The following is a 23,877-nucleotide window of genomic DNA, read 5'->3' as shown; positions in this document are numbered from 1 at the left end:
TTGAAGGGGAAAAGTGTTAATCTGTGATCTACTAAATGCTCTTAATCTATGAGCCTGAGATCGATTGCTCTGGTCTCCACCCAAGTTCGCGGGGAAATCGCGGGTTTTTCCTCATTGCACTGAAGGTTATTGAGGAAACGATACCATATCATGCTCGTGATTATTTCTCCCCTTTTTCAGGTACGTTATTGAAGATTAAACAGAGTCATTTAAATGTAATAACTCGCTAACATGTCAAGAGTGTTTAGGTGTGTCTTAGTAACATCTTGAGGAAGTTAGAGTTAAGTTTTCTGAGAGTAATATGAGCTCTGCTCGGTTGCATGAAGGATAGCTTCGTACTGAGAGTAGCTGCCATTTTATGTCGATCATCAATGAACATGTGCGTTGTTATTAATAAGATATTTTGCGGTGTTGTTTGTATAATGGTTTTTCAAACACTTTATTGACTGTTGATAAATTGAGTTATGGTTTGCTGAGTTAAAGCTTTGTGCTTGACAGTTACATTGATATTAGTATATGTTTCAGTGAATTAGTGTATACTGTTGTGACTTGAATAAGCCTTGTACCCTACAACACTAGCTCTTTCCTGTAGATCTGTTGTTCTGTAAAATGTGTTACTTTTGTAAAATGATTGCACTAAAGGTTATTGAGGAAACGATACCATATCACGCTCGTGATTATTTCTCCCCTTTTTCAGGGGCGTAACAATCTGTCTGAAAAAATCATCAGACTTGTGAGACTAAATATGAACTACTGTATTACTTCATATGGTACTGTAACATGATACACATAATATACGTTTGTGTGATTTCTTAAATAGTTTTTATGACAAGTTAAGGCACAATTTTGCCTCAATGTCCAGGAAAGAGTTCTGCTTGATGCAACGTTTCTTATTGCTTTAAAAAAATGTGTGAAGTGTGATATTTTTTGTAGTCTTTTCAGAATAAACTTCATTGTCATTGTTTCCACCTTGTTATAACAGTTTCTTCAGTGGAGAGGAAATGAAAAGCTTTCAAAATCTCACCTCTTATAGTGTACAGTACATACAGTAACTACAAATAATACATTTACATTGGTTTGGAGGGCAATAGTGGTTTATTCACCTTCAATATCATCATCATCTGTACAAAATAAACACAGACACTTTCAGAAGGAGCAAATGTCCTGTTACATGAAATATTATTTATTGTCATTTTAAAACACATCATGCAGACACAATATGACATCATGGATGTTTGGAGTGTTGAAGGTAGTTCCATCAGCGAGGGCATTCCACTCCGGAACACAGAAAGATGGAACATACCGGAATGTTCCATGATTGTTAATATATCTCACAGTTTATTTCTTCATTTAAAGCCTTTGTCCTTAGATGAATATCCACCATTTTGTCCAAGTAGTAGTTAGAGAATAGAATACATCATTGTTTAGTGAGAATGTGATGTCATATGTTTCATGACCCCCTAACTAGTGTGAAACTTTCCCAGGTAGGAAGAGAGGGGTGAGGGGTGGATGGGAGAGTGGAGATCCAATGGAGAGGTATCGTTTACCCCCCTGACATCTCCATTGAGTCTGTTTTTGGATAGAGCATGGGGCGGGGGCAGTGGGGGTAAATATGGGCGTCCCTTCTGGTATGCCACACCCACAGGAAGTGTCACTAAATGACGTCGAACAGATGCATTGACTGCATGATGTTCTCATCCTGGCCTGGAGGCAGGAAGGGACAAAATGCACAACGGGTAAGAGGCAGCTGGAGATAAGGTTTAATTCTATTTCCATGTATCTCTTTCCTCCTAGAAACCCTGTTGTATAAGAACCCAAAGTGAACCGGAGGGCCTTGTTGTGGTCACAATAACAACCCTTTGTCAGACATCCCTGTGGTCCTTCACACATTCCTGAGTCAGTACCTAGGGATTAGTAGAGGTCATCCAGACCGTTTTTACATGTATAAACAGCTGGATCTCGTCTGAGTGGTTAGCTGACAATGCCGAGACCCGCTACCTACTTAATGCTGATTGGTTTAGGTTCTGTCTGGTCAGAACATGGTGTTGAGGCCCGTCACTCTACTCTTGATGGTCACCACCACCACATACATGCAGACACAGCTGTTTCCATTTGAAGATGTTTTATATTGTTGCGTGGTTATATTCGCTGGTCTCACACTTCAGTAAGGAACTGCATGTCAAAAGTCTGTCAGCAACACAACACTTCTCAAGACTGAAGATGCCGTGCACTAACTAAAGGTGAGGGGAGGCGGTGTCCTGCAGCGCATCCAAGTACCCTGATTGGTTGGATGAACAGCGGTGTGAAGGGTGATTGACAGGGCTGCAGGCCAATCAAGTTGAGAAGGCAAACACATGCACACAGTCATACCATGCCCATTGGGCTCTGGTCAGAGGTAGTGCACTATAGGGATTGGGGTGTCAAGTAGCCAGTGTTGTGTTCCACCATTCTATCTGATTCATTTCCAGTTTGTTATGTTGTTATTATCCCAACATTGTTGAGGACATTATTATTAGGATGGTGCAGTAATGTTGAGATGCCAGTAGGGAGAGCTCCGGTCTAGAACACTGGAACCTTCAGTACCACTTTGATGCAGCTGATGAGGAGTGTAAATTTAATGGGTTTGTAGAATAGAATGAAAATCTAATCAAAAGGTTACCGTGAAATGCTTACATACAAGTCCATGGAGCTTACCAGCTGTCAGCAGCATACCACCCTGCATCCCACTGCTAGCTTGCCTCTGAAGCTAAGCAGTGTTCACCCTGGTCAGTCCCTGGATGGGAGACCAGAACCTACTGGCAGTGGTGTTGGAGGGCCAGTAGGAGGCACTCTTTCCTCAGATCAAAATTATTATATGCCCGAGGGCAGTGATTGGGGATATTGCTCTGTATAGGGTGCTGTCTTTTGGATGGGACATTAAATGGGTGTCCTGACTCTCTGTGGTCACTAAAGATCCCATGGCACTTGTTGTAAGAGTAGGGGTGTTAACCCCAGTGTCCTAGCTAAAATTCTTGATCTGTCGCTCATGCCACCTAATCATCCCCTTATTTGAATTGGCTCATTCATGCCCCCTCCTCTTACCTTTGAACTATTCCCCAGGTTGTTGTTGTAAGTGAGAATGTGTTTTCAGTCAACTTACCTGGAAAAATAAGGCTTAGATAAATAATAATAAATATATATAGAACTTTGACCTTGTCCATGTAGAACTGAGAGGGGCAAGGCAACACATTCTAAGATATTATAAACATTCTAAATAGTTGGCTATAGTAAACACATTCTAAGATATAAACATTCTAAATAGTAGGCTATAGTAAACACATTCTAAGATATTATAAACATTCTAAATAGTAGGCTACAGTAAACACATTCTAAGATATTATAAACATTCTAAATAGTAGTCTATAGTAAACACATTCTAAGATATTATAAACATTCTAAATAGTAGGCTATAGTAAACACATTCTAATATATTATAAACATTCTAAATAGTAGGCTACAGTAAACACATTCTAAGATATTATAAACATTCCAAATAGCAGGCTATAGTAAACACATTCTAAGATATTATAAACATTCTAAATAGTAGGCTATAGTAAACACTATTCTGACGTGCTGGTCTGGTCCTCATGCATGTTAATGTCTTAAAGAGGAAGGAAAGGACAGTTCTGCATCAGCTACTTGTGTTCTGACTACTATAAATATGTATCAACCACAGAACCAACACTTACTAGCAGTTCCCACTCACTACCAGTCAGTTGACTCACTGTACAAGACCTCTCCCCTTCAGTCTGTAAGTACTCTTGATATCTTGAAATATAGTTGTTTGTTTTTAGCCATAAGTCATGTACTCGAGGGTCTCAGACTTGGAGTGCTGATCTAGGATCAGGTCCTGCTGGTCCATATAAATATGATCTAAATGGGAAAACTAATCCTAGATCCTACTCTGAGATACTTTGTGAATACAGACACTATCATATAATGATGATATTAAAGGTATGTGTGTGTGACTTACTGTTTATCCTCACAGCTTGGGGATAGGAGTTATCATTGAACCTGGTGGTCAGTCTTTAGGCTGCTGTACAGCTTGACGGACCGTAGAGGGTTGAACATTTATCCTCCTATATTTGGGGTTCTGAGGATAAAACAGCTTCAGAACAATCAATGTAGAAATATATGTTTACAGTACTACACATCTGTTCAATAAGTGACTTGTTGTTGTTGATGATGATGATGATTATGACTTTATTTTATCCATTAGATCTTTTTTTCTTGCATCATACATCATGTCATCTTAAATAGACAGACGTAGACAGACATGCAACACATCACACACATTACATACATAGTACAATAGACTTACAGACAGACAGTATTCACATAGACAACCATATAACACAATACAGCACAACACAATATGAGCCTGGTTCATTTTCAGTAATGAGGCCCTGTACCCCATTTACAGTTTCTACTTCAATGTATCAGGTGGAGTTATTCACCAGCTATAGAGTGAGTTGTTGTTTATGTTTCTAAGACTGCAGGGTGGGAGATGCAACAATGGCCTTGAGAACAGCAGGAAGTGTGTTGGTGGTCTTTCTCTGGTCTGTAGCAGGTATGGTCTCACTCTTAATTGTATTATAGTATCCTTAGACATTTCTAAAAGAATACAGATCTTGATGTTATTCTGGAGTGTTCAGTGGTGTCGTCTGTTAGGAATCTCCACTTCACTTTTATAGCTTCTTTTCACACCTCAATAAGTGCAGCTGTAGTTTCCATTCACACTCAACTCAGCAACTACATTCACAAAGTGTGGACAAAACCCTACTGTTAGTGTAAGCCAGTAGGTAATACCCTTGTGTTGTGTGAATGTTTCAGTGGTACTGGGTCAGACTGGCTGGAGTGTGACTTACACCAAGAAGAGTATCTGTGCCTTTAAGGGGTCAAAAGTGGAGCTGTCCTGCTCTTACACATATCCCAGCGTTCATACAATCACAACAACCTTCTGGTTCACTAAATATGATGCTGAGGGGAAACCTGTGAGTCTGAGAGATGACCCAGACTACAATCGTCGTGTGACGTACCATAGAGATAAGAAGAATAGACTGACAATCAGAGACCTGAGAGAGAAAGACTCAGCTACGTACAAGTTCAGATTTATAACAGATCAGACTGGAGGGAAATATACTGGTGATCCTGGAGTCACTCTGTCTGTAACAGGTACAGTAACATTCTATATACTGGTGATCCTGGAGTCACTCTGTCTGTCACAGGTACAGTAACATTCTATATACTGGTGATCCTGGAGTCACTCTGTCTGTCACAGGTACAGTAACATTCTATATACTGGTGATCCTGGAGTCACTCTGTCTGTCACAGGTACAGTAACATTCTATATACTGGTGATCCTGGAGTCTCTCTGTCTGTCACAGGTACAGTAACATTCTATATACTGGTGATCCTGGAGTCACTCTGTCTGTCACAGGTACAGTAACATTCTATATACTGGTGATCCTGGAGTCACTCTGTCTGTCACAGGTACAGTAACATTCTATATACTGGTGATCCTGGAGTCACTCTGTCTGTCACAGGTACAGTAACATTCTATATACTGGTGATCCTGGAGTCTCTCTGTCTGTCACAGGTACAGTAACATTCTATATACTGGTGATCCTGGAGTCTCTCTGTCTGTCACAGGTACAGTAACATTCTATATACTGGTGATCCTGGAGTCACTCTGTCTGTCACAGGTACAGTAACATTCTATATACTGGTGATCCTGGAGTCTCTCTGTCTGTAACAGGTACAGTAACATTCTATATACTGGTGATCCTGGAGTCACTCTGTCTGTTACAGGTACAGTAACATTCTATATACTGGTGATCCTGGAGTCACTGTCTGTAACAGGTACAGTAACATTCTATATACTGGTGATCCTGGAGTCACTCTGTCTGTTACAGGTACAGTAACATTCTATATACTGGTGATCCTGGAGTCACTGTCTGTAACAGGTACAGTAACATTCTATATACTGGTGATCCTGGAGTCACTCTGTCTGTCACAGGTACAGTAACATTCTATATACTGGTGATCCTGGAGTCTCTCTGTCTGTAACAGGTACAGTAACATTCTATATACTGGTGATCCTGGAGTCACTCTGTCTGTAACAGGTACAGTAACATTCTATATACTGGTGATCCTGGAGTCTCTCTGTCTGTAACAGGTACAGTAACATTCTATATACTGGTGATCCTGGAGTCTCTCTGTCTGTTACAGGTACAGTAACATTCTATATACTGGTGATCCTGGAGTCTCTCTGTCTGTCACAGGTACAGTAACATTCTATATACTGGTGATCCTGGAGTCTCTCTGTCTGTCACAGGTACAGTAACATTCTATATACTGGTGATCCTGGAGTTACTCTGTCACAGGTACAGTAACATTCTATATACTACTTTTCTTTCCTTTTCAAATCTTTATTTATTTATTTGAGGTTTTGCAGGATGAAATCTATTGAGATGCATCACCTAGTTTTCAAGTGTTTAAATGAAAAAAGCAAAGCAAACTATACTTACTAACAAGAATAATATGGCAACTAATCAAATCAAATGTTATTTGTCACATACACATGGTTAGCAGATGTTAATGCGAGTGTAGCGAAATGATTGTGCTTCTAGTTGCAACAATGCAGTAATAACTAACAAGTAATCTAACAAATTCACAACAACTACCTTATTCACACAAATGTAAAGGGATGAATGGGAATATGTACATATAAATATACGGATGAGCGATAGCCGTGCGGCATAGGCAAGATGCAGTAGTCTTTGATGTACCTGTACTGACCTCGCCTTCTGGATGATTGCGGGGTGAACAGGCAGTGCCTCGGGTGGTTGTTGTCCTTGATGATCTTTTTGGCCTTCCTGTGACATCGGGTGGTGTAGGTGTCCTGGAGGGCAGGTAGTTTGCACCCGGTGATGCGTTGTGCAGACCTCAATACCCTCTGGAGAGCCTTATGGTTGTGGGCGGAGCAGCTGCCGTACCAGGCGGTGATACAGCCTGACAGGATGCTCTCGATTGTGCATCTGTAACAGTTTGTGAGGGTTTTAGGTGACAATCCACATTTCTTCAGCCTCCTGAGGTTGAAGAGGCGCTGTTGCACCTTCTTCACCACGCTGTCTGTGTTGGAGGACCATTTCAGTTTGTCCGTGATGTATGTACGCCGAGGAACTTAAAAGGGGGGGTGCTCCCTCTGCTGTTTCCTGAAGTCCACGATCATCTCCTTTGTTTTGTTGACGTTGAGTGAGAGGTTATTTTCCTGACACCACACTCCGAGGGCCCTCACCTCCTCCCTGTAGGCCGTCTCATCATTGTTGGTAATCAAGCTTACTACTGTAGTGTCGTCTGCAAACTTGATGATTGAGTTGGATGCGTGCATGGCCACGCAGTCATGGGTGAACAGGGAGTACAGGAGAGGTCTCAGAACACACCCTTGTGGGGCCCCAGTGTTGAGGATCAGCAGGGTGGAGATGTTGTTTCCTACCCTCACCACCTGGGGGCGGCCCGTCAGGAAGTCCAGGACCCAGTTGCACAGGGCGGGGTCGAGACCCAGGGTCTCGAGCTTAATGACGAGTTTGGAGGGTACTATGGTGTTAAATGCTGAGCTGTAGTCGATGAACAGCATTCTCACATAGGTATTCCTCCTGTCCAGATGGGATAGGGCAGTGTGCAGTGTGATGGCGATTGCATCGTCAGTGGACCCGTTGGGGCGGTAAGCGAATTGGAGTGGGTCTAGGGTGACAGGTAGGGTGGAGGTGATATGATCCTTGACTAGTCTCTCAAAGCACTTCATGATGACAGAAGTGAGTGCTATGGGGCGATAGTAATTTAGTTCAGATAGCTTAGCTTTCTTGGGAACAGGAACACTGGTTTCCATCTTGAAGCATGTGGAGACAACAGACTGGGATAGGGATTGGTTGAATATGTCCGTAAATACACCAGCCAGCTGGTCTGCACATGCTCAGAGGACACAGCTAGGGATGCTGTCTGGGCCGGCAGCCTTGTGAGGGTTAACACGGTTAATGTTTTACTCACGTCGGCCATGGAGAAGGAGAGCCCACAGGTTTTGATAGCAGGCCATGTCAGTGGCACTGTATAGTCCTCAAAGCGAGCAAAGAAGTTGTTTATTCTGTCTGGGAGCAAGACATTGATGTTATCTTTTAGTAATCCGTGATTGACTGTAGACCCTGCCACTTGCGTCTCATATTTGGGCCGTTGAATTGCTACTCTACTTTGTCTCGATACTAACGCTTTGCTTGTTTGATCGCTCACCGAGTCAGCGTATTCATAAATGTTGTTGTCTGAGGCTACCCGCAACACATCCCATTCCACGTGATCAAAGCAATCTTGAAGCGTGGAATCCGATTAGTCAGACCAGCGTTGGACAGATCTGAGCACGGGCATTTCCTGTTTTAGTTTCTGTCTATAGGCTTGGAGTAACAAAATGGAGTCAAGGTCAGATTTGTCGAAAGCAGGGCGAGGTAGGACTCAGCTGAGTATCGCTTCACTTTTAAAACAGACAACTTTGAATGGGGTCATAGTTTCCCAGGAACAACTCTGACTGTCACAGGTAATACTACACTGTATGATACAACTGTAAATCATATTGAATTACAGGAGAAAATAAATGAACCATCCTGTTAACACAGAGGTGTATGTGGTTTTATACATATTGTTTCAGGTCTGCAGGTGAAGGTGACTCCTGCTGCAGAGGGACAGAGGACACTGACCTGTAGCACCACCTGCACTCTGACTAACAACTTCAACCCCACCTACATCTGGTACAAGAACAGACAACCTGTAAGAAAGGCCTCCTCCCCCATGTACTCCATCAGCAGTGAGGATGCAGACAGTTACTCCTGTGCTGTAAAAGGCCACGATGGTCTCAGCTCTCCTGCAGTGTGTGAGTACAGTACAATAGTACTGTCACGCCCTGATCTGTTTCACCTGTCCTTGTGATTGTCTCCACCCCCTCCAGGTGTCTCTTATTTTCCCCAGTGTATTGTATCCCTGTGTTTCCTGTCTTTCTGTGCCAGTTCGTCTTGTATATTCAAGTCAACCAGCGTGTTTTTCCCGTGCTCCTGCTTTTCTATTCTCCTTTACTAGTCCTCCCGGTTTTGACCTTTGCCTGTTTTTCTGGACTCCATTCCCGCCTACCTGACCATTCTGCCTGCCCTGACCTCAAGCCTGCTTGCCATTCTGTACCTCTGGAACTTTGAACTGGTTTTGACCTTTTGCCTGTCCACAACCATTCTCTTACCTACCCTTTCTGGATTGTTAATAAACATCTTGGACTCTGACCATCTGCCTCCTGTGTCTGCATCTGTGTCTCACCTTGTGCCCTTATAAGTACAGTATACTACTTAGCAAGTATCACGCATCTTACTTTATCAATCATTACAGAACAAAAAGCCTTTTTTACTCATTGTCTATATTACTGTAAAATCTTAGAATTATTATGAAAGTATTGTGACATTAAGGCTTTGGGACATTAATCTTTTACATCAGACAAACCAAAGAGCACCTCAGTGTCAGTCAGTCCCTCTGGTGAAATAGTGGAGGACAGTTCAGTGACTCTGACCTGCAGCAGTGATGCCAACCCACCTGTGGACAAATACACCTGGTACAAGAAGAATGGAGGTGACTATCAGAGTATGACAGGACCACAGCATGTCTTCAATCAAATCCAGTCATCTGACACTGGAGAGTACTACTGTGAGGCCCAGAATGAGATGGGGACAGACAGGTCTAGGACCATAAACATGGATGTGAAGTGTGAGTAAAGTACAGCTCAGTGTTTGAATGATAAGGTAGCAAAACAATTGGAATTAAATGCATTAGTCCTAAAGCATAACATCTCCATCTGTATTTATTAAGGTTTTGTGTAAGTTAGAGTTTTAGATAGTTCTCTGACTTAACAGATCATTTATTTTTGACATGACATTTGTAAATATACTACGGTCATAAATATACTACTGTCATATCCTTCTGACAAATTCTCCTTTACCAGACGGCCCAAAGAGCACCTCAGTGTCAGTCAGTCCCTCTGGTGAAATAGTGGAGGACAGTTCAGTGACTCTGACCTGCAGCAGTGATGCCAACCCACCTGTGGACAAATACACCTGGTACAAGAAGAATGGAGTCTACTATCCATCAACCACCTATATGACCACAGGACCACATCTTGTCTTCAATCATATCAAGTCCTCAGTCACTGGAGAGTACTACTGTGAGGCCTGGAATGGGATTAAGACAGGGAGGCCTGAATATATCAACATCAATGTGAGATGTGAGTAAAGTACAGCTCAGTATCACATGTGTTCCTGTTAATGTTTTGTGTTAGTGGATTCTATTTTTAATAGTCTGGCTTCACAGATTTTGACATATCATGACCATTATAATCATCTGACAAATTCTAATTTATTTTTTTACGTTTAATTTGTAAATATACTACTGTCATAACCCTCTGATAAATTCTCCTTAACATCAGATAAGCCAAAGAAGCACCTCAGTATCAGTCAGTCCCTCTGGTGAAATAGTGGAGGGCAGTTCAGTGACTCTGACCTGCAGCAGTGATGCCAACCCACCTGTGGACAAATACACCTGGTACTTTCAAAATAAGACTTTTCTAAATGGATTTGGACAGATGTACAACATAAGTAAGTTCAAGTCTAAGGACAATGGACATTACCACTGTGAGGCCTGGAATGGAAGAGGATCTAGGAACTCTACAGCTCTGATGATCATTTTACCAGGTGAACTTTCATCTTCAATATTTCAATACAAAATTACATTTCAATCTAATACTAATAATTATACTTTAGCGTATCATACTTTGTTTAATAATTATATATACATTGATATTAGATCAGTTAACAAATATTGTACTATTGTACTCATATCATTCATATTTTATTATAGGGAAACAAACATCAGTTCTGACTGCAGCTGTAGGAATCATAGTGGTTGTTCTGGTTCTCATCCTCTGTCTCTCTGGCTTCATGTGGTTCAGGTGAGTGATTCTTTTAAAGATTATTTCACTCTAACTCTTTTTTATTAACTTTGTTCATTAATTCATTCAATAATAAATGTATTAATTAATGTGCAAACCAGGAAGAAGGCCTCCATATCCACCTCTGACACAAGAGACATATCAGAGAATGTACAGGTGAGTCTGTTACAATCAGATTATTTGTATTGCTTTGTGGAACATTTCTACTCATTATGTTGTCTGTCCTCTCTTCCCATCAGGGAGACTCTAGTCCCGTGTATGAAAACGTCTCAAGCATGGCCATGACCTCTACTGCAGCACAGACAGCAGCCACCGTCAACCAGGATGATGTTCATTATGCCAGTGTCCACTTCTCTCGCTCCAAAAACCAGGAAGTGCCTCTGTACTCCACCGTCCAACTGCATCAACCCCAGAAACAGGACGAGGATGTCCAGTACGATGCTGTGAAATTCAACCTCCCCAGTGCTGCCAACCGGTGAGCATATTCTGCCATTAAAATAACATAGAGCCAATTCTAGAGCATTGTGGATACACCACATTAAAGGAGAAGTTGGCTTTTTTTACAACCAAATTTCAGTTTTTGATGTAAATGTTATAGAAGGGTCCAGACACCTTTTATTGCGACTTCACTTGTTTTAGAGAAACTTACCCCAACCAGCAATTCACTTCCTCATCCTCGTTGTGCAGTACGGAGGCTCTGAAAAAACATGAACAAATGCTCCAAAAACACCCAAATACTGTCTTTTAGAAACAGAAAGCTCTCAGTATAGTGATGCAGCTCTTTAGATGTAACAGTTGTACATATGAAATTGTGTCATTCCAAACGTTATCCACAACGTTATATTCCATTTTGTGTGACTCGTGCTGTTTCCCCGTCCAACTGTTCTATTCTCTGTGTATCATGCTGCTAGAACGGACGAGAGGCATCGTTCAAGTCTCAACAACATGGAACATAACGTTGCGGATAAAGTTCTGAATGACACAATTTCATGTGTACAACATCTAAAGACAAGCATCACTATAGACTACTTAGAGCTTTTGTTTTTAAAAAGATGTTTTGGGGTGTTTTTGGAGCCCACTGAACAACGAGGATGAGGAAGTGAATAGATGGTTGGGGATAGTTCCTCAAAAAAGAGTGAATTCGCCCCCAAAAAATCTGGACCCTCCTATAACATTCCAGTTACATATGTTTTTAGATTTGGTTGTAAACAAGCTATATTCTTGATTACAGCTCATTCATATGCTGCTGCTTATTGAACGAGAAGACCATGATGTCATTAATAAGTGAAAGAGTTGACCCTCAGTGGCCATTAGCGATGTAATTTCCTTACAAACCCAACAATATAATGAGAGAGTGGTGGTTTTGATGAACTGTTCTGTGTTCCAAATGGAACCCTATTCCCTATTTAGTGCACTACTTTTCACCAGAGCCATATAGGCCTTGGTCAAAGTAATGCACTATAAAGAGTATATGAAGGTTTTTTGGGGGGATGCAGATTCTGTTTAATTTCTGTTTCTCTCTCTTCAGACCTACAGCAGCACAAGCAGCTGAGGAGGACTCCTCTGTTCTCTACAGTACAGTCAACAAACCCTGAACCAAGAAGAGCTGAACACAACAAACCCAGAAGAGCTGAGCACAACAAACCCAGTACCAAGAAGACCTGAACACAACAAACCCAGTACCAAGAAGACCTGAACACAACACCCCCAGACCCAAGAAGACCTGAACACAACAAACCCAGACCCAAGAAGACCTGAACAGAACAAACCCAGAAGAGCTGAACACAACAAACCCAGAAGAGCTGAACACAACAAACCCAGAAGACCTGAACACAACAAACCCAGAACCAAGAAGACCTGAACACAACAATCCCAGAACCAAGAAGACCTGAACACAACAATCCCAGAACCAAGAAGACCTGAACACAACAATCCCAGAACCAAGAAGACCTGAACACAACAATCCCAGAACCAAGAGACCGACCCTCCGAACCAGGCCGAACACACTCCCAGAACCAAGAAGACCTGAACACAACAATCCCAGAACCAAGAAGACCTGAACACAACAATCCCAGAACCAAGAAGACCTGAACACAACAATCCCAGAACCAAGAGGACCTGAACACAACAATCCCAGAACCAAGAGGACCTGAACACAACAATCCCAGAACCAAGAGGACCTGAACACAACAAACCCAGAACCAAGAGGACCTGAACACAACAAACCCAGAACCCAGGGGACCTGAACACAACAAACCCAGAACCCAGGAGGACTGAACACAACAAACCCAGAACCCAGGAGGACCTGAACACAACAAACCCAGAACCCAGGAGGACCTGAACACAACAAACCCAGAACCCAGGAGGACCTGAACACAACAAACCCAGAACCCAGGAGGACCTGAACACAACAAACCCAGAACCAAGAGGACCTGAACACAACAAACCCAGAACCAAGAGGACCTGAACACAACAAACCCAGAACCAAGAGGACCTGAACACAACAAACCCAGTACCCAGAAGACCTGAACACAACAAGTTTGACAGAAACCTTGTATATCTGGACCTGTCTAGTCCAACTAAGTGTTATAATAATATATCATGATATGCCATTTAGAAATGCTTTCATCCAAAGTGAGTTATTATGTGTGGATCCATCTTTCATGCCGGTGGCCCCATTGGGAATTGAACCCAAACACCATGTTCTACCAACTGAGCCACAGGACTATTGTATTCACACTTAGTTGCAGTGCTGATCTAGGGTCAGTTTAGCCTTTTAAACGATGATGAATAAGAGGGGGAACCTTGTAAATAATTTGTATGTTAAATATTTTTCCCATTCATTTTTTAAGTAACATGGAACAGAATCTGAACACAATGACTTTGCTTTGAATTTCTGAAATAGCCTCGATGGACAGTTATATTTTATATGAAGGCTGAGAACATTATAAATATGTTTTAATTACTTCTTGATGTTCGCTCACAGGAACAATACTTCTATTCTACAGTACCATTCTGTTACAATCTACAGTACAGTACACTTATGTTACATTCTACAGTCCTGTACAGTACACTTATGTTACATTCTACAGTACTATTCTATTACGGTACATTCTACAGTACTATTCTGTTGCAGTATACTGTACTATTCTATTACATTATACAGTCCTATTATATTACAGTACTGTACTATTCTATTACATTCTACTGTACTATTACATTCTATTGTACTGTACTATTCTGTTACATTCTACAGTCCTGTACAGTACACTTATGTTACATTCTACAGTACTATTCTATTACGGTACATTCTACAGTACTATTCTGTTGCAGTATACTGTACTATTCTATTACAGTACTGTACTATTCTATTACATTCTACTGTACTATTACATTCTACAGTACTGTACTATTACATTCTACAGCACTGTACTTTATATTACAGTATACAGTACTGTTTCAATTCTACTACCATCTACAGTACTGTACTATTACAGTACTGTACTATTACATTCTACAGTACAGTACTATTCTATTACATTATACAGTACTGTACTATTACAGTATACCGTACTAATACATTCTGCAGTACTAATACATTCTACAATACTAATACATTCTGCAGTACTGTACTATTCTATTACAGTATACAGTCCTGTACTATTCTGTTACAGTATACAGTACTGTTTCTATTCTATTACAGTATACAGTACTGTTTCTATTCTATTACATTATACAGTCCTGTACTATTCTGTTACATTATACAGTACTGTTTCTATTCTATTACAGTATACAGTACTGTTTCTATTCTATTACATTATACAGTCCTGTACTATTCTGTTACATTATACAGTACTGTTTCTATTCTATTACATTATACAATACCATATCTTTTCTATTATATTATACAGTACTGTACTATTACAGTATACAGTACTGTTTCTATTCTATTATTCTACAGTCCTGTACTATTCTATTACAGTATACAGTACTATTCTATTACATTATACAGTACTGTACTATTCTATTACAGTATACAGTACTGTAAGATGATACATCATATTTACCTGATATGTTCATATACATTTATTATTGGTTTTATGACAAAGTTATGGTAATATTTTACCTCAATGTTCGGATGCAACGTTTCTTATCACTTTGTAGTGTCTGACTGTCATTAATGTGATGACATGCTATTTTATCAAATCCATTACCTAATGTTTAATTCAATCAAATAATCAATTAAATCATGCAACAATTAACTCACTAATAACCTGGGGCACCACAGAGAAGCTTATTTAAAGGAGTTCCGTCTTCCGAAATAACTCTTACAGATCTAAAAATATCTTACATTTCAGTCATCCATTATTCTTGACCTCAGTCTCATCTGAACGTCGTAAAAGTCTTGGTTATCTGCACGAACTCTGGTTTCCATAACGAATTAGCAATATACACAAATTGGCTTATTTAGTTAGTAACTAACTAAATAATCACACAGAATTCCATAAACAAACAGTAGATATTGGACCGGATGGGAGAGTGGAGATCCATGAAGGGGTACGTTTTACCCCCCTGACAGCCCTAATGAGTCTGTGTTTGGGGATAGAGGAGAGCTAGGGGTGGAGGCTGTGGGCTAAATATGGGCATCCTGTCCAGAAATTCCTCAATGGTGACCACACCATCTTTGTTCTTGTCCATTTTCTAACAGAGAAACAGTTGAATATGCAACCCTTTCTCCTCCCTGAGGGTGTCTCAGTGGGAGTGGGATATGCAAAAAACACATTTCCATTTCACACCACACACACACTGTACAGGTTACACACCTACATCTGAAACAGGATAAATATAAGCACAACCTATTTGACCTTTTTGGTCCTGGTTGTTCATAAGGTCTGAGTGTACCAATAAGGAGAAGATTATGTCCCCGGGATCCTTTTAAAACACTTTGTGGAAACCACAGGATGTAGACGTATCTAACCCCTAACCCTGCTGTTTCCTGAAGTCCACAATCATCTCCTTTGTTTTGTTGACATTGAGTGTGAGGTTATTGTCCTGACATCACACTCCGAGGGCCCTCACCTCCTCCTTGTAGGCCGTCTCGTCGTTGTTGGTAATCAAGCCTACCACTGTAGTGTCACCTGCAAACTTGATGATTGAGTTGGAGGCGTGCATGGCCACGCAGTTGTGGGTGAACAGGGAGTACAGGAGAGGTCTCAGAACACACCCTTGTGGGGCCCCAGTGTTGAGGATCAGCAGGGTGGAGATGTTGTTTCCTACCCTCACCACCTGGGGGCGGCCCGTCAGGAAGTCCAGGACCCAGTTGCACAGGGAGGGGTCGAGACCCAGAGTCTCGAGCTTAATGACGAGTTTGGAGGGTACTATGGTGTTAAATGCTGAGCTGTAATCGATGAACAGCATTCTTACATAGGTATTCCTCTTGTCCAGATGGGTTAGGGCAGTGTTCAGTGTGATGGCGATTGCGTCGTCTGTGGACCTATTGGGTCGGTAAGCAAATTGGAGTGGGTCTAGGGTGACAGGTAGGGTGGCGGTGATATGGTCCTTGACTAGTCTCTCAAAGCACTTCATGATGACGGAAGTGAGTGCTACAGGGCGGTAGTCATTCAGCTCAGTTACCTTAGCTTTCTTGGGAACAGGAACAATGGTGGCTCTCTTGAAGCATGTGGGGACAGCAGACTGGGATAAGGATTGATTGAATATGTCGTAAACACACCAGCCAGCTGGTCTGTGCATGCTCTTAGGACGCCTCCGGGAATGCCGTCTGGGCCTGCAGCCTTGCGAGGGTTAACACGTTTAAATGTTTTACTCACGTTGGCTACAGTGAAGGAGAGCCCGCAGGTTTTGGTAGTGGGCCATGTCAGTGGTACTGTATTGTCCTCAAAGCGAGCAAAAAACTTGTTTAGTCTCTCTGGGAGCAAGGCATCGTGATCCGCGATGGGGCTGGTTTTCCTTTTGTAGTCCGTGATTGACTGTAGACCCTGCCACATACCTCTCGTGTCTGAGCCGTTGAATTGTGACTCCACTTTGTCTCTGTACTGACGCTTAGCTTGTTTGATTGCCTTGCGGAGGGAATAACTACACTGTTTGTATTCGGTCATGTTTCCGGTCACCTTGCCCTGATTAAAAGCAGTGGTTCGCGCGTTCAGTTTTGCGTGAATGCTGCCATCAATCCACGGGTATGAATGTGTGTGTGTATAGACAAAAGTCATTAAAATGTCCAAAACTCTTCTTGGCCAAATGTCGATAGTCCCACACAAAATCAATACAGTTCAAAACAAATTCACGCCATCACCCTTCAACTAAAAGGTCAAACAGTCCTAAAGTGCATTATTAGTATACTGAAGGCACTGAACATAACAGAGAGGGCAGCACAAAGAGAACATATTCAGTGTAATGAACTGAAGAAGAAAGAGAGATGGTCTTAGCTGTTGCGTCCAGGCTTGAACGTGCATATGCCCGTCTGACACAATCCTCGGTTGTTTGCTTGACAAAAACTTGTAACAATGTTGCTAGTAATCGATTAGATCAGAGGATAGAATGGTCCAAACTCGTCAGGAGGAGCGCGATAACAAAGGAGATCAACTTTCATAACCTAAGCACGCTGAAACTAAACAAGACTTCCGCAGAGTTAGAAAAACACGTTCAAAACTGAACAGCCAACAGACGAGGTCGGAAGAGCCGTCTTGATTTCCTCTTTCCTGACTGCTGCTGCGCTCTTAAAGTGGCGGTGCACGGTGAGGCTCCATGTAGGATTTCGTTACTAGTGTTTGTGTGCTTAAATGTGAATTTGTTAAGTAGTAGCCAGTGTTGTGTTTCACCATTCTATCTGATTCATTTACAGTTTGTAATGTTGTTATTAGTCCAACATTATTGAAGACATTATTATTAGGATGGTGCAGTAATGTTGAGATGCCAGTAGGGAGAGCTCCGGTCTAGAACACTGGAACCTTCAGTACCACTTTGATGCAGCTGATGAGGAGTGTAAATTGAATGGGTTTGTAGAATAGAATGAATGACATCATGGAACTGACCAAATGTAAATGGAACTTTGACCTGTTCCATGTAGAACTCAGAGGGACAAGGCAACACATTATAAGATATTATTTAACATTCAAAATAGTAGGCTACAGTAAACATGATTCTGTATTTAGTCAATATAATACATTGGAAATGGGCCACATTTAGAAAATGTAAACCCACTCCTCAAATGAAGAAAGTCAACTAGATATTCAGTCTGTTGTACATTTTCTATTGAAATACAGTAACACCTCTTTCTGACGTGCTGGTCTGGTCCTCATGCATGTTAATGTCTTAAAGAGGAAGGAAGTTCTGCATCAGATACTTGTGTCTTAACTACTTTAAATATGTATCAACCACAGAATTCACACTTACTGTCAGTTTCCATGCATTACCAGTAAGTTGACTCATTGTACAAGACCTCTCCCCTTCACTATGTAAGTACACTTGACAATATCTTGAAATATAGTTTTTGTTGTTGTTCACCATTCTATCTGATTCATTTACAGTTTGTAATGTTGTTATTAGTCCAACATTATTGAGGACATAAATATTTGACGGCTGCAGTAATGTTGAGATGCCACTAGGCGGAGATCTAGTCCAGAACAATGTTCCGTCAGTAGCACTTTGATGAGAGTAAATTGAATGGGTTTGTAGAATAGAATGAATGACATCATGGAACTGACCAAATGTAAATGACACTTTGACCTGTTCCATGTAGAACTCAGAGGGACAAGGCAACACATTCTAATATATTATAAACATTCCATATAGTAGGCTACAGTAAACATGATTCTGTATTTAGTCAATATAATACATTGGAAATGGGCCACATTTAGAAAATGTAAACCCACTCCTCAAATGAAGAAAGTCAACTAGATATGCAGTCTGTTGTACATTTTCTATTGAAATACAGTAACACCTCTTTCTGACGTGTTGTTCTGGTCCTCATGCATGTTAATGTCTTAAAGAGGAAGGAAAGGACAGTTCTGTATCAGCTACTTGTGTTCTGACTACTATAAATATGTATCAACCACTGAACTGACACTTACTAGCAGTTCCCACTCACTACCAGTCAGTTGACTCACTGTACAAGACCTCTCCCCTTCAGTCTGTAAGTACTCTTGATATCTTGAAATATAGTTTTTGGTTATTTGTTTTTAGTCATTAGTCATATTCTTGAGGGTAATGTATAATTTTACTTCTTGTTATGTTTTGAGCTGTGTTTTGGTGATTACATCAGGGCCAGTATTCATAAAGTGTCATATTGCCACAGTGTTGATCTAGGATCAGGGCCCCCAGTCCATATAATTATTATATAAAAGGTGTGGTGTGTGTGTGTATGTGTGAGTGAGAGTCACTTACTGTTTATCCTCACAGCTTGGGGATAGGAGTTATCATTGAACCTGGTGGTCAGTCTTTAGGCTGCTGTACAGCTTGACGGACCGTAGAGGTTTGAACATTAATCCTCCTATATTTGGGGTTCTGAGAATTAAACAGCATCAGAACAATCAATGTAGAAATATGTGTTTACAGTACTACTGTAGTTGTTGTTATTGATGATGTTGATCCATAGTGCAATAGACAGACAGTATTCACACACAACCATATACAGGTGTAGGATCTTAAATATAATCCTGCAACAGGACAAGTTAATTATTATGTAGATTATAATTAATGTGGTGGTTTACACCGTTTTTGTTAGGGCAAATCAAGTCTGATATTTTAAAGTGAAAATTACAAACCTTAGAAGCCTTTTTAAACCTTGAATAAACTACAAGATTGCAGTTCCTGCTGAGCAGGAAAATTCTCTACAACTAAAGAGTGATCAAATTATATCCTACATCCGTAACACAATACAGCACAACACAATATGAGCCTGGTTCATTTTCAGTAATGAGGCCCTGTACCCCATTTACAGTTTCTACTTCAATGTATCAGGTGGAGTTATTCACCAGCTATAGAGTGAGTTGTTGTTTATGTTTCTAAGACTGCAGGGTGGGAGATGCAACAATGGCCTTGAGAACAGCAGGAAGTGTGTTGGTGGTCTTTCTCTGGTCTGTAGCAGGTATGGTCTCATTCTTATCTTTTAGTTGCTCTGTTTAATAATATACAGACATTTCTAAAAGGTTAAGAATCATAATGTAATTCTGGTGTGTTCTGTTAGGAGTCTCCACTTCACTTTAAATAGTTATCTTTCACACCTCACTGAGTGATGCTTATCTCTGGTTTCCATTCACACTCAAATCAGGAAATACGGCAACAAAGTGTGGACAAACCCTACCTTCAGTGTAAGCCAATAGACCTTGTCTTCATTCTGATACCATTGTGTTGTGTGACTGTGTTTCAGTGGTACTGGGTCAGAATGGCTGGAGTGTTACATACACCACTCAAAGTATCTGTGTCTTGAAGGGGTCAACAGTGGAGCTGTCCTGCTCTTACACATATCCCAGTGGTACAGTCACATCAACCTTCTGGTTCACTAAATGGGGGACTGGTGTAGAACCTGAAGATCTAGGTCAGAACCCAGAGAATGCAGGTCGTCTGGAGTATCATGGAGATAAGAAGAATGGTCACAACCTGAGAATCACAGACCTGAGAGAGAAAGACTCAGCTACGTACAAGTTCAGATTTATAACAGATCATCCTGGAGGGAAATATTATGGCAATCCTGGAGTCACTCTGTCTGTAACAGGTACAGTAACATTCTATATACTGGTGATCCTGGAGTCACTCTGTCTGTCACAGGTATAGTAACATTCTATATACTGGTGATCCTGGAGTCACTCTGTCTGTAACAGGTACAGTAACATTCTATATACTGGTGATCCTGGAGTTACTCTGTCTGTAACAGGTACAGTAACATTCTATATACTGGTGATCCTGGAGTCACTCTGTCTGTAACAGGTACAGTAACATTCTATATACTGGTGATCCTGGAGTCTCTCTGTCTGTCACAGGTACAGTAACATTCTATATACTGGTGATCCTGGAGTCACTCTGTCTGTAACAGGTACAGTAACATTCTATATACTGGTGATCCTGGAGTCTCTGTCTGTAACAGGTACAGTAACATTCTATATACTGGTGATCCTGGAGTCACTCTGTCTGTCACAGGTACAGTAACATTCTATATACTGGTGATCCTGGAGTCTCTCTGTCTGTAACAGGTACAGTAACATTCTATATACTGGTGATCCTGGAGTCACTCTGTCTGTAACAGGTACAGTAACATTCTATATACTGGTGATCCTGGAGTCACTCTGTCTGTAACAGGTACAGTAACATTCTATATACTGGTGATCCTGGAGTCTCTCTGTCTGTAACAGGTACAGTAACATTCTATATACTGGTGTTCCTGGAGTCACTCTGTCTGTCACAAGTACAGTAACATTCTATATACTGGTGATCCTGGAGTCTCTCTGTCTGTCACAGGTACAGTAACATTCTATATACTGGTGATCCTGGAGTCACTCTGTCTGTAACAGGTACAGTAACATTCTATATACTGGTGATCCTGGAGTCACTCTGTAACAGGTACAGTTACATGCTTTATACTGCTAGTCGGTTCAATTAAAATCTACTGTCCATATAGGTCTAGAAATTAGATTTGTATATATGAAAAAGATTGAAGAATTAAATGTGTTTGGGAATGTCTTGCATCACGTGATTAAACTAGGAACAGGTGATTCAGGGTTTTAATGTTGTGATCTACTCCAGCTCTGCAGGTGAAGGTGACTCCACCACGGTCGGCAATGTCGAAGACACTGACCTGTATCACCACCTGTACTCTGACTGGTAACCCCACCTACATCTGGTACAAGAACGGACAACATCTAGATGAGAGCACCTCCCCCCAGTACAAATACTCAGTCTCCAGTAACTATGACGACAGTTACTCCTGTGCTGTAAAAGGCCATGAGGATCTCCACTCTCCTGCAGTGTGTGAGTGTTTCTTTAATTAACAATACCGTACAACCTCTGTGTGTGTTGGTTTCACTATGTAATATTAGAACTGTTATCATTTCTAGAAAGAACTGAGAATATAATCCAGTTGTCCTCTTGTTATGTCACTGTGTTTCAGGTGTTCAGGGTCAGAGCTGCAGCAGAGTAACTTACACCAAGAGGAGAATCTGTGTCTTGAAGGGGTCAACAGTGGACATATCCTGTACATATGTTGGTTATTATTCCACCACATCAACATTCTGGTTTAGAAGTGATAAGTCGACCCCTGAAGACCTAACCAGAGACCCAGGCTATACAGGTCGTGTGAAGTACACTGGAACATACAGAGGTCCCTCCATCCTGAGAATCACAGATCTGAGAGAGGAGGACTCAGCTGAGTATCGCTTCACTTTTAAAACAAAGAAATGGGGTCATAGTTTCCCAGGAACAACTCTGTCTGTCACAGGTAATACTACACTGTATGATACAACTGTAAATCATATTGAATTACAGGAGAAAATAAATGAACCATCCTGTTAACACAGAGGTGTATGTGGTTTTATACATATTGTTTCAGGTCTGCAGGTGAAGGTGACTCCTGCTGCAGAGGGACAGAAGACACTGACCTGTATCACCACCTGTACTCTGACTGACAACCCCACCTACATCTGGTACAAGAACGGACAACGTCTAGATGAGCCCACTTCCCAACAATACTCTAGTAATATGCTGGTGGTCTGGGATTCTTCTGTGAACATTTACTCCTGTGCTGTTGAAGGTCACGAGGGTCTCCACTCTCCTGAAGTTTGTGAGTATGAATGAAACTAGGATTCTACTTAGGAAGTATCAATCATTTAAGGTGAATGAGAAGGGTAATACTTTAATATTCATCATTACATAGAAATTACAGACAATGTCATAGATGTATGTACTCTGTCACAGGTAACACTGCACAGCACATTATACAGTTTTCAAGAGTCATGAATTTAATCATTAATTCTAAACGATGTACTCTGTTTTTACTCCCCTTTAATTCAGGTTTTCAGGTGAAGGTGACTCCTCAACAGTTTTCAGTGTATAAGACACTGACCTGTAGCACCACCTGTACTCTGACTGGTAACCCCACCTACATCTGGTACAAGAACGGACAACATCTAGATGAGAGCACCTCCCCCCAGTACAAAGACCCAGTCTCCAGTAACTATGACGACAGTTACTCCTGTGCTGTAAAAGGCCATGAGGATCTCCACTCTCCTGCAGTGTGTGAGTGTTTCTTTAATTAACAATACCGTACAACCTCTGTGTGTGTTGGTTTCACTATGTAATATTAGAACTGTTATCATTTCTAGAAAGAACTGGGAATATAATCCAGTTGTCCTCTTGTTATGTCACTGTGTTTCAGGTGTTCAGGGTCAGATCTGCTACAGAGTAACTTACACCAAGAGGAGAATCTGTGTCTTGAAGGGGTCAACAGTGGACATATCCTGTACTTATGGTGGTTATTATTCCACCACATCAACATTCTGGTTTAGAAGTGATAAGTCGACCCCTGAAGACCTAACCAGAGACCCAGGGTATGCAGGTCGTGTGAAGTTCACTGGAACATACAGAGGTCCCTTCACCCTGAGAATCACAGATCTGAGAGAGGAGGACTCAGCTGAGTATCGCTTCACTTCTAAAACAGACAACTTTGAATGGGGTCATAGTTTCCCAGGAACAACTCTGTCTGTCACAGGTAATACTACACTGTATGATACAACTGTAAATCATATTGAATTACAGGAGAAAATAAATGAACCATCCTGTTAACACAGAGGTGTATGTGGTTTTAT

At 41.2% G+C, this 23,877-nt stretch overlaps 2 protein-coding genes across 4 annotated transcripts; both read left to right on the top strand.

Moving 5' to 3' along the window:
* Positions 1-80: 80 nt before the first annotated feature.
* Positions 81-13,037, top strand: LOC123725435 (sialoadhesin-like). 3 transcript variants are annotated; one of them, XM_082958670.1, is made up of 10 exons: positions 81-180; positions 4,532-4,609; positions 4,873-5,214; positions 8,735-8,956; positions 9,562-9,828; positions 10,064-10,808; positions 10,975-11,065; positions 11,167-11,221; positions 11,305-11,540; positions 12,594-13,037. In XM_082958670.1, the coding sequence occupies exons 2-6, from the start codon at positions 4,555-4,557 to the stop codon at positions 10,348-10,350; spliced, it is 1,173 nt and encodes a 390-aa protein (XP_082814796.1). In that variant the 5' UTR covers positions 81-180; positions 4,532-4,554; the 3' UTR covers positions 10,351-10,808; positions 10,975-11,065; positions 11,167-11,221; positions 11,305-11,540; positions 12,594-13,037. The 3 variants fall into 3 exon arrangements, with proteins under 3 accessions (XP_082814796.1, XP_082814797.1, XP_082814798.1); XM_082958671.1 differs by having other exon boundaries at positions 108-1,736; XM_082958672.1 differs by lacking the exon at positions 81-180 and adding an exon at positions 3,500-3,790.
* Positions 11,055-23,859, top strand: LOC123733203 (uncharacterized). The gene is made up of 10 exons (XM_082958438.1): positions 11,055-11,065; positions 11,167-11,221; positions 11,305-11,540; positions 12,594-12,640; positions 20,451-20,795; positions 21,821-22,045; positions 22,185-22,511; positions 22,623-22,853; positions 23,084-23,308; positions 23,448-23,859. The coding sequence occupies exons 1-10, from the start codon at positions 11,055-11,057 to the stop codon at positions 23,852-23,854; spliced, it is 2,109 nt and encodes a 702-aa protein (XP_082814564.1). The 3' UTR covers positions 23,855-23,859.
* The last annotated feature ends 18 nt before the right edge of the window (positions 23,860-23,877 follow it).

Source organism: Salmo salar, chromosome 12 (genome assembly GCF_965601325.2).
Source record: "Salmo salar chromosome 12, fSalSal1, whole genome shotgun sequence".
NCBI lineage: Eukaryota > Metazoa > Chordata > Actinopteri > Salmoniformes > Salmonidae > Salmo > Salmo salar.
This window is presented reverse-complemented; position numbering and strand designations above follow the sequence as displayed.

Coding starts and splice junctions, on each gene's coding strand:
- LOC123725435 (XM_082958670.1), top strand. CDS start 4,555: ATGGCCTTGAGAACAGCAGGAAGTGTGTTGGTGGTCTTTCTCTGGTCT. Junction 4,610..4,872: donor CTTTCTCTGGTCTGTAGCAG/GTATGGTCTCAC, acceptor TGAATGTTTCAG/TGGTACTGGGTCAGACTGGC. Junction 8,957..9,561: donor TCTCAGCTCTCCTGCAGTGT/GTGAGTACAGTA, acceptor CTTTTACATCAG/ACAAACCAAAGAGCACCTCA.
- LOC123733203 (XM_082958438.1), top strand. Junction 12,641..20,450: donor GGACTCCTCTGTTCTCTACA/GTACAGTCAACA, acceptor ACTGTGTTTCAG/TGGTACTGGGTCAGAATGGC. Junction 23,309..23,447: donor TCTCCACTCTCCTGCAGTGT/GTGAGTGTTTCT, acceptor ACTGTGTTTCAG/GTGTTCAGGGTCAGATCTGC.